The sequence below is a fragment of the Lynx canadensis genome, chromosome X, assembly GCF_007474595.2.
Source record: "Lynx canadensis isolate LIC74 chromosome X, mLynCan4.pri.v2, whole genome shotgun sequence".
Classification (NCBI taxonomy): Eukaryota; Metazoa; Chordata; class Mammalia; order Carnivora; family Felidae; genus Lynx; species Lynx canadensis.
Genome location: NC_044321.2, coordinates 92,022,935 through 92,037,822, shown reverse-complemented (window position 1 = coordinate 92,037,822; position 14,888 = coordinate 92,022,935). Strand labels below are relative to the sequence as shown.

Here is a 14,888-nt window from a genome sequence, read left to right as displayed (position 1 = left end):
CGTTTTCTATACCTTGGCAGGAATGCCAGCCGGTGGGCCAGGAATGGCACTGGCTGGCATATGGACCCATCTGTGGCTCTTGTGGCTGCAGCTTGGGGGACAGCAAACAGATTTCCATTCCATCTGACTCCTTTCCTTCCTTCCCCTGGCTTCCTTGACCTCTGAAGCCCAAGAGTGATACAGGACATAATTTAGATCAGATTATGTAAAATGACCTATTAACATCTCTAAAAGGCTCCTCGCAGTTTTACCGGGAGAGGTTTGAAGGAAGGCAGGAAACAGTACACAGCAGTCTGTCTGCTGTTGAGTTGTTGCCAGTACTGCTTGGTAATGATTTATGATTAAAACCAAGACAAAAGAAAAATAATTCAGTGGTTATAAAGGTGCTTATCTCCAAGGACACTAATTAACTGAGATATCACCTTCCTGCTTAAGGAAGAAAAAATGTGCAGCTATTTCATTTAAAAAAGAAAAATTGCAGGCATTCTCTCATTACTTCTGATAAACTATTTTGATGAGGAGTGTGTTAGTTTCCTGTGTCTGCTGTAACAAATTACCACAAACTTGGTGGTTTAAAAACGGCAGAAGCTTATTTTTTTTTTTTTTTTTACAGTTCTGGAGGCCAGAATAGGAAATGAGTCTTATGGGGCTAAAATCAAGATTTCAGCAGTGCTGTTCGCCCTCCAGAGGCTCTACAGGAGAATTCTTTCCTTGCCTCTTGCAGCTTCTGGCGGCTGCTGGCATTCTTTGGCTGCATCGCTCCAATTCTCTCTCCATCTTCACACGGCTTTCTCCTCTTATGTGTGTGTCCAACCTCCCCGTGCCTTCCTCCTATCAGGATGCCTGTGGGGGAAGTTAGGGCCCACCTGGACAATCCATGTTAGTCTCCTCAGTGCAAGACTCTTAATTATATCTGCACGATGTTACCGCGTAAGCGTTCACAGCAATTAGGGCCTGGTGTCTTGGAGGGCCACCATTCAACTCACTTCAGGAAGATACGGAACGAATTTTAGTTTTCTTTTGTGTGTGTGTGGGGGAAAGCAGGAACATCTTTATAATTATCTTTTCCCAAGTCCCGTTTACCCCCAAAGAAGGCAGGCTTTATAAGGCTGTTGTGAGATGAACGTCCCCATAAGGAATAAATTAACAGTTTGTTTTCTCATCTTTGGATGGAACCATATTAAATACGATACCAATTCTGCATGTGTTTCTTGAGTATGTTCGTTACCAGTCATGTTAGTCTAGGTGCCCAACTGTACGTGTTAATTAAATGATTTTGAATGTTGTAAAAATTCCTTTATGTTTTCATTGTACGTCGCAAGATGAAAAATTTAGAAGTTAGAATTTTATCCGTTGTTATCGATCTAAAAGTCCATTTGTACTTTTTTGAAGGAAAATGTGAGCTGCTGTTAGTGTGTGATATTTCAAGAAATTGAGATACAGATTGTTTTGTGTTATTCCCTTTCTTTCCTTGGTCGTATTTTTTTCTTTTGACATTGTTATTCTATTTATCGAATTCCTAGAAAGGATGTTTATAGAGATTTAAAATCTGAAAAACCCTAGAACAAGATATTCTTAATTAAGGGCTTGATAATGGCTTGAGTTTTAATTTTGAGTTTATTATGCTTTGATTTCACTCAATTAAATTAGAATAATTAATTGTAATTTTAAGTGGTGTTTACTAAGCAAGTATATTAGCTCATCCAGAAAATAGGTTATTATTGCAAATTTAATTAAATTCCCTAAGGGAACTCTCAATATTACTTGGTAATTTAAATAATCTTTTTTTTTTAGAGGGGAAAGAACATAAAGCCTCACACAATAATATGTAACTTATTAAAATAATGTGTTCATAGTATTTAAATTATTTTATTAAAATCATTGTTTTTATTAATACTGATATTTTGGCTTTTTTATATTGTCAGGAAATAAATGTACACTCATTTTGTTTCTCTTATGTTTGGGGCTACAGTTACGCATCAGACCAACAGTTAGCTTGTCTGCTGATAAAACAAATCAAGAATAGGGTTATGATTGCTTTTACCTTGTAGCTGAACAAATAGTAATTTTGATATTTTTTTCCTGTCACTTTTTAGAGCACTCTTTCTCTTGACCATTATTTTTAGTCTTCTCTGCTTGCTTTCCCCCCCTCTACTCAGCTTGTAAATATTGGCTATCCTGATGGCCCATTCTTGAGCTTTTTCCAACTCCATACTCTGATGTTTGGTGATGTCTTCCATTTCTATGATTTTATAGTACTGACCACGTTCCCACCACTTTCAGTTTTATATATCCATCCCAGACCTCATTTCTGAGATCTATAATCTATAATCATCTGACTAACTCCTCCATTGGCTCTCTTTCAGATATCTCACATTATACAGATATGAAATAGAATCTTCGATTCTAACCTCTGCCTCAAAAAACAAAATAAAACTTCCACCAGCAGAAAACCAAAAATCCTGTTCTACCCCCACCTCTTTTATTAAGTAGCATCATTTTTAGTTGCTTAGGCCAGAGTCCTGGATGCCATCCTTGATTCTTGCCTCTTATGTATCCCACATAGACAATCACTTGCCCAATCCCTGTTAAGTACTAATGCCAAGATATATTTCAAATTCTACCTAATTTTCTTATCCTTATTCTTGCAATCTTAATTGAAGCTTCCATCATCTAGCTCTAGGACCACTGTATTATTTATGGGTATATAATACTTATACAGAATAATGAACTAGGCAAAGTTTGTTTTTAGGATTTAAAATTAATTGTAAACAGTAATTTTCAACTCCTGGGATTCTGAAGTTACAAGAGCAAGAGGTACAACCCTAAATGTAAAAGAAACATCCTAAACTAAAGAAATAATGAATTCATTTGTCCTCCATGATGCTTGGGTATCCAGAGGAAGTAAGCCAGGATATTGAGAAACTTCTGTTTCAAGTTCAGATTTTGGTTTCTGGTAATTCTGTCTATCCTTTTATTTAGTCATTCAGAATCTTACGGTTGTAGGAAGAAGTTTCCAAATTAATCCTCAAATAATCATAACTAATGTTTTCTTTTGCCTATTATAAAATTTTACATTAGGTGAGTACGTGTTTATACACACATATATTAATACATGTATATTAATATTCCAAATAGGAATCTACTGTATTGCTAAGTAAATGGGTCTCATTCTTCAGAGTGAGGAAGTTGAGCATTGATAGGAGGCTGTTCTTCTCATGAGGGCAGATCACATGCTAAATGATACACGGTGGGTGAAGGTACACTATCGATGTTCTCCCTGACACAGATAAATAATATTCTTATGTTTTTAACCAAATAAGTATAATGAATTAATGTAAGCAAAGTGAACTTCTCTGATGAGGTAGCAGTGGTTCTCAACACGTGTAGGGGGGTTTGAACCCCAGGGGACATTTTTTGGCTGCCATGATTAGATGGTATTAATGGCATCTTATGGATAGATGGCAGGGATGCTGCTAAATATCCTATAACACCCAGATAGCCTCACACGACAAATCGTCATGCCCCCTAAAAGGTCAGTAGTGCTTCACTTAAGAAACGCTTTTAGGGTATTTTTTTCAACCTGCCACATGATGTCCTAAGTTTTTTTCAAAATGCCATTTAACAAACCTTTAAAGGAGGTGTAATGGTTATAATAATTCCACGATTTTATTTTTGTGAAAATTGAAATGAATGGAAGTATATTTGTGTGTATGTGGAATAATTTAGGAGAGGAAGGAATCAAGAATCAATACCAGGTGTCTGGCTTGTGCAACTCAACAGGAGGATGTTGGTGACATTACCTGAGATAAGAGAAACAGATGTGAGGAAGAAGATCTTCAGTTCGGATTTTTACAGAATCTGTACAGATTTTGTAGAATTTGAGGTGCTTGAGAGTTATCAAGAGAAGTTCTGACGATCAGAACATAGGTGTTGAGACAGAGCTTTAATTTGAAACTTGTCGGTATATAAAGATTATTTTGGCCCTGGGACTGGGTGGAATCATCCGCTAAAGTGTGTATCTTAAGATGGAGAGAATATCTTGTCACAGCTCTTAGGAACATCGACGTTTACAATACAGACAGGGGAAAATCTAGCAAGAGACTAATAAGTAGCCAGAGAGATGATAAGAAGTGATGCAGAAATGTAGGCTTCTAAGCCAAGAGAAGGGAAATGTTTCCAGGTGGATGAGTCATTAGTGATATGGAGGCTGTTGGTGACCTTGATGAGCATGAAAGTGGAATAGAAACAAAATTACAGTGGGTTGAGAAATGCATGGTAAGTAAGGAATTTAGATGTGTTGTAGATTTATGTAAGTTTGGCTGTGAAGGAGGAAGAGGTGGAGGAGGATGTGGGATCAGCGGAGGACGTCTTGTGTTTTTGAAAGGATCGGAGAGAATTCTTCATTGGTATTTTGAAAGATAAATTTTAAAGCTATCAAAGCGTATCAAGTACAATTTGTTAATAAATAAGCTTTAAATGAGTATGTTTCTACATGGGTTTTTTTTGCCTTTTTGGATAATATTTTATAATATTGTATGTATGTACGTATGTATGTATGTGAGCTCTACACCCAACTGGGGCTTGAACTCACAATCTTGAGATCAAGAGTCGCATGCTGTACCGACTGAGCCAGGCAGGAGCCCCATATTTTATGATATTTTAAGTAGTTGCTTAGATTCTAAGTGATTCAGCAAGTATGAAAATAATTCTGTTAATTGTTAATAGATACAGGTTTATGTTTGATACTCAAATATTACTTTTCTTTTTCAGATCTTTCGAGAAACCGTTTTACAGAAATTCCTTCTGATGTTTGGTTATTTGCACCTCTTGAAACATTAAATTTATATCATAATTGCATCAAAACCATTCCTGAAGCTATTAAAAACCTGCAGATGTTAACATACCTTAACATTAGGTAAGGAAACCTTTTTTTCTTTTTTTGTAGATTTTGTTTTTTATTACAGTTCTAACCCTTTCCAGTAACAAAGGATTGTGTTTGGTTTGGCTGTGTAACCCATATTTATTTCAGCAGTGTCTTACTTATATTTGTTACGTGTTCACATTACTTTATAGGTTTTTGGTCTTGTTCTTGAGAGTAGTGCTTCTCAACCTTTAACCTGCACAGGAGCCACCTGGGGATTAAAACATCTGATTATCTGCATATCTAGCGAGCCCCCTGGTAATGCCAATGCCTGCTGGTCCTTATCCCTTTGGGTAGCAAGGCTTTAGAGCAGAAGTATTTTTCTGAAACCATAGCACCACACTACAGATTTATTTATATGCATCCTCAGAGTGAAACATTATTATTATTATTATTATTATTATTATTTTTAAGTTTATTCTTTATTTTGAGAGAGAGAGCAAGTGCAAGGAGGGGAGGGGCAGAGAGAGAGGGGGACAGAATCCCAAGCTCAAAGCCCGATGAGGGGCCTGAACTCACGAACCATGAGATCATGACCTGAGCCGAAACCAAGAGTTGGGCACTTAACTGACTGAGCCACCCAGACGCCCCTTAAAGCGAACCATTATGAAGAAACAGTTCTTGAGCTCTGTTTTTCACACTCTTGTGAGTTCTTGTTGCCACTTTAAGGATGGATGGGATTGGGATGGGAGCGTTGGAATGCTAGGAAGTAGATAACAGTTGATGTTAATAATGCTTACTGTGTGCCAGACATTACAAATATGTTATCCATGTGACATCATCTCCTCAGCAGCATTTTGAGAAAGGTACTATTATTATCCCTGCATTATGGATGAGAAACTGAAGTGCAGAGGGAAACCGTATGCCCAAAGTCGTGTGTGTGTGTGTGTGTGTGTGTATGTGTGTATGTGTACACATATAGACACACACACACACACACACACACACACACACACACAGCAAGTGGTAGAGCCAAGATTCAGATCAAAGCAGTATGACTGTAGAACTCTCTTTCTTAGCTGTTACCCTCTATTTATACCAGTCACCATTCGATAAGTATAAGAAAAAGATTGTCCTGTCAAATGAGTGACATTGAATGGAAACTGGTATATTGTGACTTATGGTTAAGATAATTTTCGGGGCGCCTTTGTGACATGTGTGGCTCTTGATCTCGGGGTTGTGGGCTTGAGCCCCATGTTGGGTGTAGACATTATTAAAAAAAATCAAATCTTCAAAAAAAGTAGAATCATTTTCTTGCGTTCCTTTTTTTTTTTTTAGTTGTAAGGGTCATTTCTTCCCCCTCCTTAACAAAATGACCTGTCTAAATTCCCATATAGGGAAGTGGGAAATACTAATACATATAAATAATAATGCTCCTTCCTCGCTGCGATGTATTAATCCTTCTGTGTGTCTCCCTCAGTGACGTCATCTAGCAGTACTTAACTATTTTAGCTGAAACTTTATACTTGAAAATGTGTGAGAGGAAATTCCTTTCATAGATGTAGTCATTTGGGTTGCTCTTTTCTAATTCTCTAATATCTCCTTGGCCTGGCTTGGGGGAGAGGTTTGAGGCAAGTAAGGCCTTAGTTTAAGTTTTGTCTGTTTTTGTTTCAGTTTGCTCTTTTATGGAAAAAAGTAACTTGTCAAAAATTGAATTTCCATTTGAATAGAAATGTATGGTAATCTTAAAATAGTTTCACTGAAACTTTCTCTGATTCTTTGCTGTTTTGATCTCTAAAAGTCACCTCCCGATTTTTGTGTATAGTCACAAACAGTTTTGAACAAACTATTGAAATAACATTAGTCCTTGTTTCTGATTTCTTTTGTCTCTAAAACATGGCAAAAAAGTGAAGATTAATGACTTAGTAGCTGTGTATAAAGAAATTCGACTCTGGAGAAAGCTGACTGCTAACTCAATGAACCTTCTTAAAGGAGGAAAATAGGCTTTTTTTTTTTTTTTTAAATAAGCTCTAGGCCCAGCGTGGGGCTTGAACTCACAACCCTGAGATCAAGAATCGCATGCTCTACCCACTGAGCCAGCCAGGTGCTCCCCCCCCCCCAAAATAGACCAATTTTTAACTTTTTTTGGTCTGGGGAAGGTTAGAATGAGTTTGTATGTGCTGTTATTTTCCTCACTTACTTTGTTTTTTATTTTGGTGAAAATACCTTGAGAAACTTGTAAGATGCTTTTTCAGCTCTCTCTTCCTGTGTGCTCTTCCCTTTTTTAGAAGAATTCTGTAGGAAGATCCTTGTGTGCTCCACAAGGGCACCTTCCCAAGGATTCTATTTGATCCTGAAAGTGTCAAGAATTGTAACAAGCTCCTGGCATATTTGACATTCCAGCAGCCTGGCCAGGATTGCTGGTCTAGGGGCATTGTCTATTTTTTTAAGTCTGTTCCTTGTGATTAAAGCCAATCTAGTATTTCTGGATGTCCTCTGCAGGCATAACATGGGGAGGGAGAGGTCCTGATGTTCTTCCTTGGGCTGCCACTGGGTTTTTGTTGCTGTGTATGTTCCGCACAATGCTAGGTACAGGTCTATCACTGCCACTTTGAAAAACAGGAAAAATAATAGCTTATTTTTATGAATACTTGTTAGTGTGTAAATGTAATGGTATACTTTATATTTTTTTAGTAGGGAGATTGTCTTAGTCTGTTTGGGCTGCTATGACAGAATGCCATGTACTGGGTGCCTTGTAAACAACAGAAACTTATTTTTCACATTTCTGGAGGCGGGAAGTCCAAGGTCAAGGCACCGGCAGATTTGGTGTCTGGTGAGGACCTGCTTCCTGATTTCATAAACGGCCGTCGTCTAGCTGTCCCCACTTGGCAGAGGGAGCAAGGGAGCTCTCTGAGGTATTTTTTTTATAAGGGCACTAAACCCGTTCATGGGGGCTCCACCCGTATGACCCGATCACCTCCCAAAGGCCCTACTTCCAGAGGCCATTACATGAGGGATTAGGTTTCAACATTATAATTTTGTGGGGAACACAAACATTGAATCTATAGCAGGGATCATTTGGGTCAGTCTGCATTGGTATGTGAATTTGACCCACCGTACGTACGTTGAGGGGAAGGACCCCAGAGCCTTACTGCCCAGATTTGAATCCTGGCTCTCCTATTTCCCAGCTGTGTGACTTGGAGCAGTTTGCTTAATCTCTTTTTGACTGATTCTTCATCTGTAAAATGGGCATCGTGATATTCTCTCTCTTCCTAAAGCAGGTTGTTGTGAGGGTTAGCGAAGTTAACTCATGGGAGGTACTCCGACCGTGGCCCGACACGTAGTATGTACTCAATAAATGCGAGTTGTTGCTATATTTAGGTTAGTTGTTTCTAATGTTAGTTGTGCTATATCCACAGAGATAGGAATGTTCTGTCAGCTTTGATCCGAGATAACGGTGTGGGTGGGCCCTTATACCATAAACTCATAAGAAAAGGGAATGGATTAGGGTTACTACATGTTTTTGAACATGTAGCCCCAGTCATTCTTTTATAAACGTTTTAACATGGTGGCATGTGCAAACTTATCCTTGGGACTTTTCCTTAGGTAAAGGTATGGAGGTATTGAATGCAGTGAAATGAGACCAGAGAACAAGGTTCTGGCATTTTCTAGCGCAGAAGAATGATTCTGGGTTTTGAGAACTGATGGCATGTAAGACAGTATCATAGGTGACAACACAGGCTTTGCAGTCTTTTGTGACTGGGCAAGTCACTTAACACAGTTGTAACCTTTGTTTTCTTATTTGTATAATAGAGATAGTACTGCTAACCTGCCTTACGGGGTTAATGTGAGTATTAGAGGAGATACTACATTTAAGGCTTTTGGTATGATACAGAGTAAGCACTCATTAAATGATAGTTATTATTTGGTGAAGCTTTTTATTTACTTTTGAGGTGATTTGTTCTTTTTCAACAGAGCAGAAATTTCAGACATATCTCATAATGAGACTCTCTTATTCTTTTCAGTCGAAATCTTTTGTCAACATTGCCAAAATACCTATTTGACCTTCCCCTTAAAGTTTTGGTCGTCAGTAATAATAAACTGGTATCCATTCCAGAAGAAATTGGCAAGTTAAAAGACTTAATGGAATTGGTGAGTAAAACAGTTGTATTGGTCGTGTATAATAATGTATTGTGTGTAATATGCATAACATGTATTTTGGAAGATTGCTTTTTATGGAATTCCAGTGTAATTTTTTTTAAAGAATAACTTGGTATGTGTCTGTGTTCACCGTAGTAAAATTTTGAGATCCCATTGCTTATGTCTGATTTTAGCTCACAGCCACATTAAGAGCCTGGCTGTTTCTCAGGCCTAGTGAGGTCAGAAGGTTTGCTTATAAGCTTTGAGAAATGCTTTTCAAACCAGTAAGCATTTGTCTGTGCATTTTGGGGGCAGTAAAGGTCTTTGACCGGGGCTGCTATGAAAGCCTCAGAGAAAGGGAATAAAGGAAGAGAGTGTAATGCCTGCAAAGTAGAATGAACAAAATAGCTCTCGCGCTTCTATATTCTCATGTGATTTTACAACACTTTTGGGACCAAGATAGAAAGAGGCTATTGTGTACAACTGATTGTAGAAATAAAGGAATAAAGTAATTACCTTGTACAGGACATTTTAGGTATTAAAGGACATTGAACTTTGAGAGAAACATAATTATCTCCTCAAAACATTGGCCCGTTTTCTCATCTTTCTGTTACTTTCTGGAGGGGCCAAGGGCAGGCCAGGATGGGCACTTTGGCATGCTTCTTTTGAGTTAAAAGCAATCCATCCAACAGATTTAAGAAAAGTTCTTTAGTCCCCCACCTCAACTGTCTAAACTTACAGTGGAAAGGAGAGCCTGTACCAGGATAGGCACTATTAACAGAGGTTCCTCTTTGCCTAAGAAAGTTATTTGAATAATCCAGCGCACTTTGTTTTCCAAACATGTCCTCTCACCTTCCTGCTAATAATGTTCTTCCTCCTTTGTATCCCCAGACTCTTACCCTTCTCCTTAGCTCAGGATGTCATATAAGCCTCTTCTTGCCTGTCTTGGGAATTGCATGTTGGTATGGATTCTCCGTACTTAAGAAACGGGATTTCATTTTCTCCTGTTAATTTGTCTCATGTCAGTTTGATTCTTAGTCCGTCTAGAAGGACTTTGAAAGGCATTTCTTTCTCGCCAATGCTTCCACCTCACACGGTATAGCTTGCCGTTTATTTCTATTTTTTGTTCTGTCTGGAGTAATGCTTTCCTGATATACGGACATTTTAAAAGTATTCTTAAGTATTGGGGTGCCTTGGTGGCTCAGCTGGTTAAGCGTCTGACTCTTGATTTTGGCTCGGGTCATGATCTCACCGTTTGTGGGGTTGAGCCCCACTTCAGGCTCTGCGCTGACAACACGGAGACTGCTTGGGATTCTCTCTCTCCCTCTCTCTCTCTCTCTGGCCCTCCCCTCCTCGTACTCTGTCTTGCCCTCTCTCTTTCTCTCTCTCAAAATAAGTAAACGTTAAAAAAAACAAAAGTATTCTTAAGTATGACTTTATTATGTGTGGAGGGCCAAAAGTTTTTTTGAGGAACTTATCCATGATTCTTCAGGGGCAAATTAATGTGCAAACAGAATGTTATGAACAGACGTTTCAGGAACATCATCCTTTTATTTCTTTTATCCAGTAATGAATACCTGCATGTGCAATTATAACACAAGGAGACTGCCTTGAACTTAGTCCCGTTATGTTTTAGAACCATAGAATTTTAACCACTTGCTAGCATAGGGAACCCCAACACATCTAGTTGTACGTTTTCAGTGGTGGATAAATCTTGTGTGTGTGTGTGTCACCGAGGCATCCTTTATTCTCTTTTGCAAAACTCCTATTTGTTATCTTTATTATTTTGAACTAAAATACACGCCCCCTACCACTTTTATCCATTGGTCCTGGGACTACCATGTGAAAAAGTATAGATAATGACAACTTTTCTTCCCTTCAAGTATTTGTAATCTGTCATGTGTTTACTCTCCCATTTCACCAAACTCTACGGCCTATTTTTCTGTAGTTTAAACATCCTTACTACTTTTACTCCTTTCTATATTTTCTGTATTTCTGTTCTTCATTACTTTTTATTTTTAGCTATTTAAAATTTTTTTTTTAACATTTATATATTGTTGAGAGACCCAGCATGAGCAAGGGAGGGGCAGAGAGAGAGGGAGACACAGAATATGAATCAGGCTCCGGGCTCCGAGCTGTCAGCACAGAGCCCGATGTGGGGCTCAAACCCATGAACCGTGAGATCATGACCTGAGCCAAAGTGGGACACTTAACCGACTGAGCCACCCAGGTGCCTCACTATTTTTAGCTATTTTTATCCTGAAAATGTTTCCCTTTATTAAGGTCCCTTTTAACATTATACTCACAAATGAACAGAAGATTCTAGATGTGATTTAACAAATTCATAGTAAAAAGGGGACCAATATTTAGCTTGACCCAGACACCGTTAATATTTCTTTTAAGTGTATTTATTTTGAGGGAGAGAGAAAGAGAGAATGTAGTGAGTGAGGGAGGGGCAGAGAGAGAGGGAGACAGAGAGAATCCCAGACAGGCTCCAGCTGTCAGCACAGAGCCTGAGGTGAGGCTCGAACTCATGGACCTTGAGATCATGACCTGAGCTGAAGTCAAGAATTGGACGGTTAACTGACTGAGCCACCCAGGTGCCCCTAGATATTTAATATTTCTAAAGATTTTATAAATATTATACTTTAAGATTCTGTGGCTGTGTAATTTCTTTTTCTTTTTTTTGTCATTTAGTTTTGGCCCTATGTTCTAAATTATATTACATGAGATGGTTTTGGGATAGATAAAATTTTAAGAATATTTAGGATTTTTGGAATTATTCTAGTATTTTTAGTTATTAAATAGAATATTTTAAAGCTACTAAAGGTTGTATTTTACTAGACACTATAAAAATATCATGCTTTTATTTAAATTCTTGAAATCAGTAAGAGTGGATAGATAGCATTAAGATGGCTAATTGATAATGGTAAATCATGTAATGAATTTGTGGGTATTACCTGTCATTGGAGTATTTCCCGTGACACCATTCCGCAAGAATGTGGTGGCCAACTATAGTGCGATTCTATAATTAGAAACCTAGGAAATCTTCTCAGGTCTCCAATCCCGGCAGAGTATTGTGTAGAGTACCTATTGGTGAGTGGGTCAGTTTTTTGTGTTTGGGTTTATTTCTTCTGGGCGGCTATCAAATTTCAATGGATTTTTTTTATATAGAACTCTCCAGTATTGGATACTTTTTGCAGGAAGCAATAGTATTAATTTAAAGGACGTTTTCTCCAAATTTGATTATCTTTCATTTGGATAATAGCCTATTCTCACCGTAGCAGCAAAGGTCCTGTCAAAATAGAAGTCAGATCATGTCATACCTCTGTTTATAAGTTTTTGGTTCCTGCCCACACCTCTCCGAGTAAAGGCCTAAGTTGTACCCCTCCCCCCAGTTTAGTCTCCTGCTTGCCCGCTTTCTTCTAGTGACACTGAATTTCTTACTGTTTTTTAGTACAAGTCAGGCATGTTTTGCTCACGAGCCTTTTTACATTTATTGTTCCTTCTTTTTTTCCTTAAGTTCCTTCTTTTTTGCCTTTCTTATATATTGGCATGGCTCATACTTTCAGCTCTGACAAGACTGCTCAAATACCAGCTTCTCCATGAGACAATCTAAATTCAGCACTTAGAACCTGGTTTAGCAAATAGTATTTGATGAATAGATATTGTTGAATGAAGGTGCCTTAGGTATAGTTTGAAAGAAGTATGTAGGGTACATTTTTTCTTTTTTTTAAAGTTTATTTATTTATTTTGAAATACAGCGAGAGCACGAGCGTGTGAGCAGGGGAGGGGCAGAGAGAGAGAATCCCAAGCAGGCTCGGGTGCTGTCAGCACGGAGCCTGACTTGGGGCTTGATCTCACGAATCGTAAGATCATGACTTGAGCCAAAATCAGGAGTCAGGCACTTGACCAACTGAGCCACCCAGGTGTTCCGGGATACATTTTTCCAATGTCTTAGCTCTATTGGATTTTTCCCTACGTGGCTTCAGTATTCAGAATTTACCCTCTTGCCTTTTTAATTTTTGATAAAACTGAATATATGTGCCACTCTGTTCCCTTCAAGCTAATATCATTTCCAGTGAAAGCTGGAAATTGGAAGAAGTTGCAGAAGAATGTGAATTTCATTTGCCGTGTGTCTGGAATGATTGCTGTATGAGCTCACGCTGCAGATTTTTCTTTGAGGGGAGGAAGAGGAGAGCACAGTTACTTTCACCTGTCTCCTGTTATGGGAAAGTGGTGTCATTTACCTTTAAATCAGGAACTTGCATTTTAATTTAACCTTGAGACATTTCTGATTCAGATCTCCTGGAAAGTCTTTGCGTTATGATGTGAGCCACAAGATTTTGAGCTTGTAACCCCTCATATTTTGTGTCCCGTTGAGAAAGAGGTTTAAATTGATTCTGACCATAGCCTTTGGTTCTCCAGCTCACGTCTGTAAATCCTTGACTTTCTCAGCTTCTGTCCAACAGAGTAATTCAAAACTACCATAATTGACAGATTATCAAAGTGATTGATCGTTGTTTTTTATTTTACCTCTGAATGAGGAGTGCCTGGATTATCCTTACTTCTGGTTTTGGCTGGTGAGAGTAGTCTTCAGCTGCGATTTTCAAAAGGCTGAATTATGTAGTCCTAAGTTATTATTCACAGTTTTGCACGGAAAAATTTAACTGTGCCACCTTGACTTTATGATGAAACATTAATAGAAATCTGCCAGATAATCCATTTTCAGAGAAACAACATTTGAGGTAGCTTTTGCTATTAGCCATGTGCTTTGATTTGAAAATGGAAATATGTCTCAGGGGCACCTGGGTGGCGCAGTCGGTTAAGCGTCTGACTTCAGCCAGGTCACGATCTCGCGTTCCGTGAGTTCGAGCCCCGCGTCCGGCTCTGGGCTGATGGCTCAGAGCCTGGAGCCTGTTTCCGATTCTGTATCTCCCTCTCTCTCTGCCCCTCCCCCGTTCATGCTCTGTCTCTCTCTGTCCCAAAAATAAATAAATGTTGAAAAAAAAAAATTAAAAAAAAAAAAGAAAATGGAAATATGTCTGTATTTCTCAGTTAGTTTGTTATCGTTTTATTTTCTTACTTTCCTTAGGATATCAGCTGCAATGAGATTCAGGTCCTTCCCCAACAAATGGGAAAATTACATTCACTTAGAGAGCTAAATATCAGAAGAAATAATCTTCACGTGTTGCCAGATGGTAAGATGCTCATTCTTTTTACTGAAATGAACAAGAGAGCAACTATATGCAATGTAATTTAATTATTTTTCATTTCTGAACAGAATTAGGAGATCTTCCCTTAGTCAAGCTGGATTTCTCCTGTAATAAAGTGACCGAAATTCCAGTTTGTTACAGGAAGCTGCATCATTTGCAAGTAATGATTTTGGATAATAATCCATTGCAAGTACCACCAGCACAGGTTTGTAATAAAAATACAGTACGTGTTCCTTCTATTTTTCTTCATAATTATCCATCAGATTGCTAAATCAGAAAGCATCAGAATTAGGAGTCCATTCGTTGTTGAGGCCTTCTTGGCCAAAGGAGTTTTTCTGCGAAGTGACTTTTTCACTTTGGTAGGAGTTTTAGTTTCGCTTCTGGAGCACAGAATTTAGAATGCCCAGATGCGTAATTCTGTTTGTCAGCGTTCCTTTAAAAACATAGACTGTGGAGGGTCTCTGCCTCTATCCTACTCGGGTATGTATCTACTTGACTTTTTGTTGTATGATTGATTGGAACGCGTTCTCAACACTGATAGATGGAATCCTAACAGAAAGAACAAGATACAAGTGGAAAAGAATTAATTCAGCCTTTTAGTTTGAGGATTCAATCCATATGGAATCTACTAAAATGACAGTAAAGGAATGTACCAAGATATAAACCCA

At 38.3% G+C, this 14,888-nt stretch overlaps 1 protein-coding gene across 1 annotated transcript in view; it reads left to right on the top strand.

Moving 5' to 3' along the window:
- Nucleotides 1–14,888, top strand: part of LRCH2 (leucine rich repeats and calponin homology domain containing 2) — a 107,328-nt gene that overhangs the window by 27,402 nt on the left and 65,038 nt on the right. Inside the window, exons 2-5 of the mRNA XM_030306154.1 lie at nucleotides 4,774–4,918; nucleotides 8,890–9,016; nucleotides 14,100–14,205; nucleotides 14,289–14,425. Of these exons, the coding sequence (XP_030162014.1) occupies nucleotides 4,774–4,918; nucleotides 8,890–9,016; nucleotides 14,100–14,205; nucleotides 14,289–14,425 (515 nt within the window). The remainder of the gene's footprint in view (nucleotides 1–4,773; nucleotides 4,919–8,889; nucleotides 9,017–14,099; nucleotides 14,206–14,288; nucleotides 14,426–14,888) is intronic.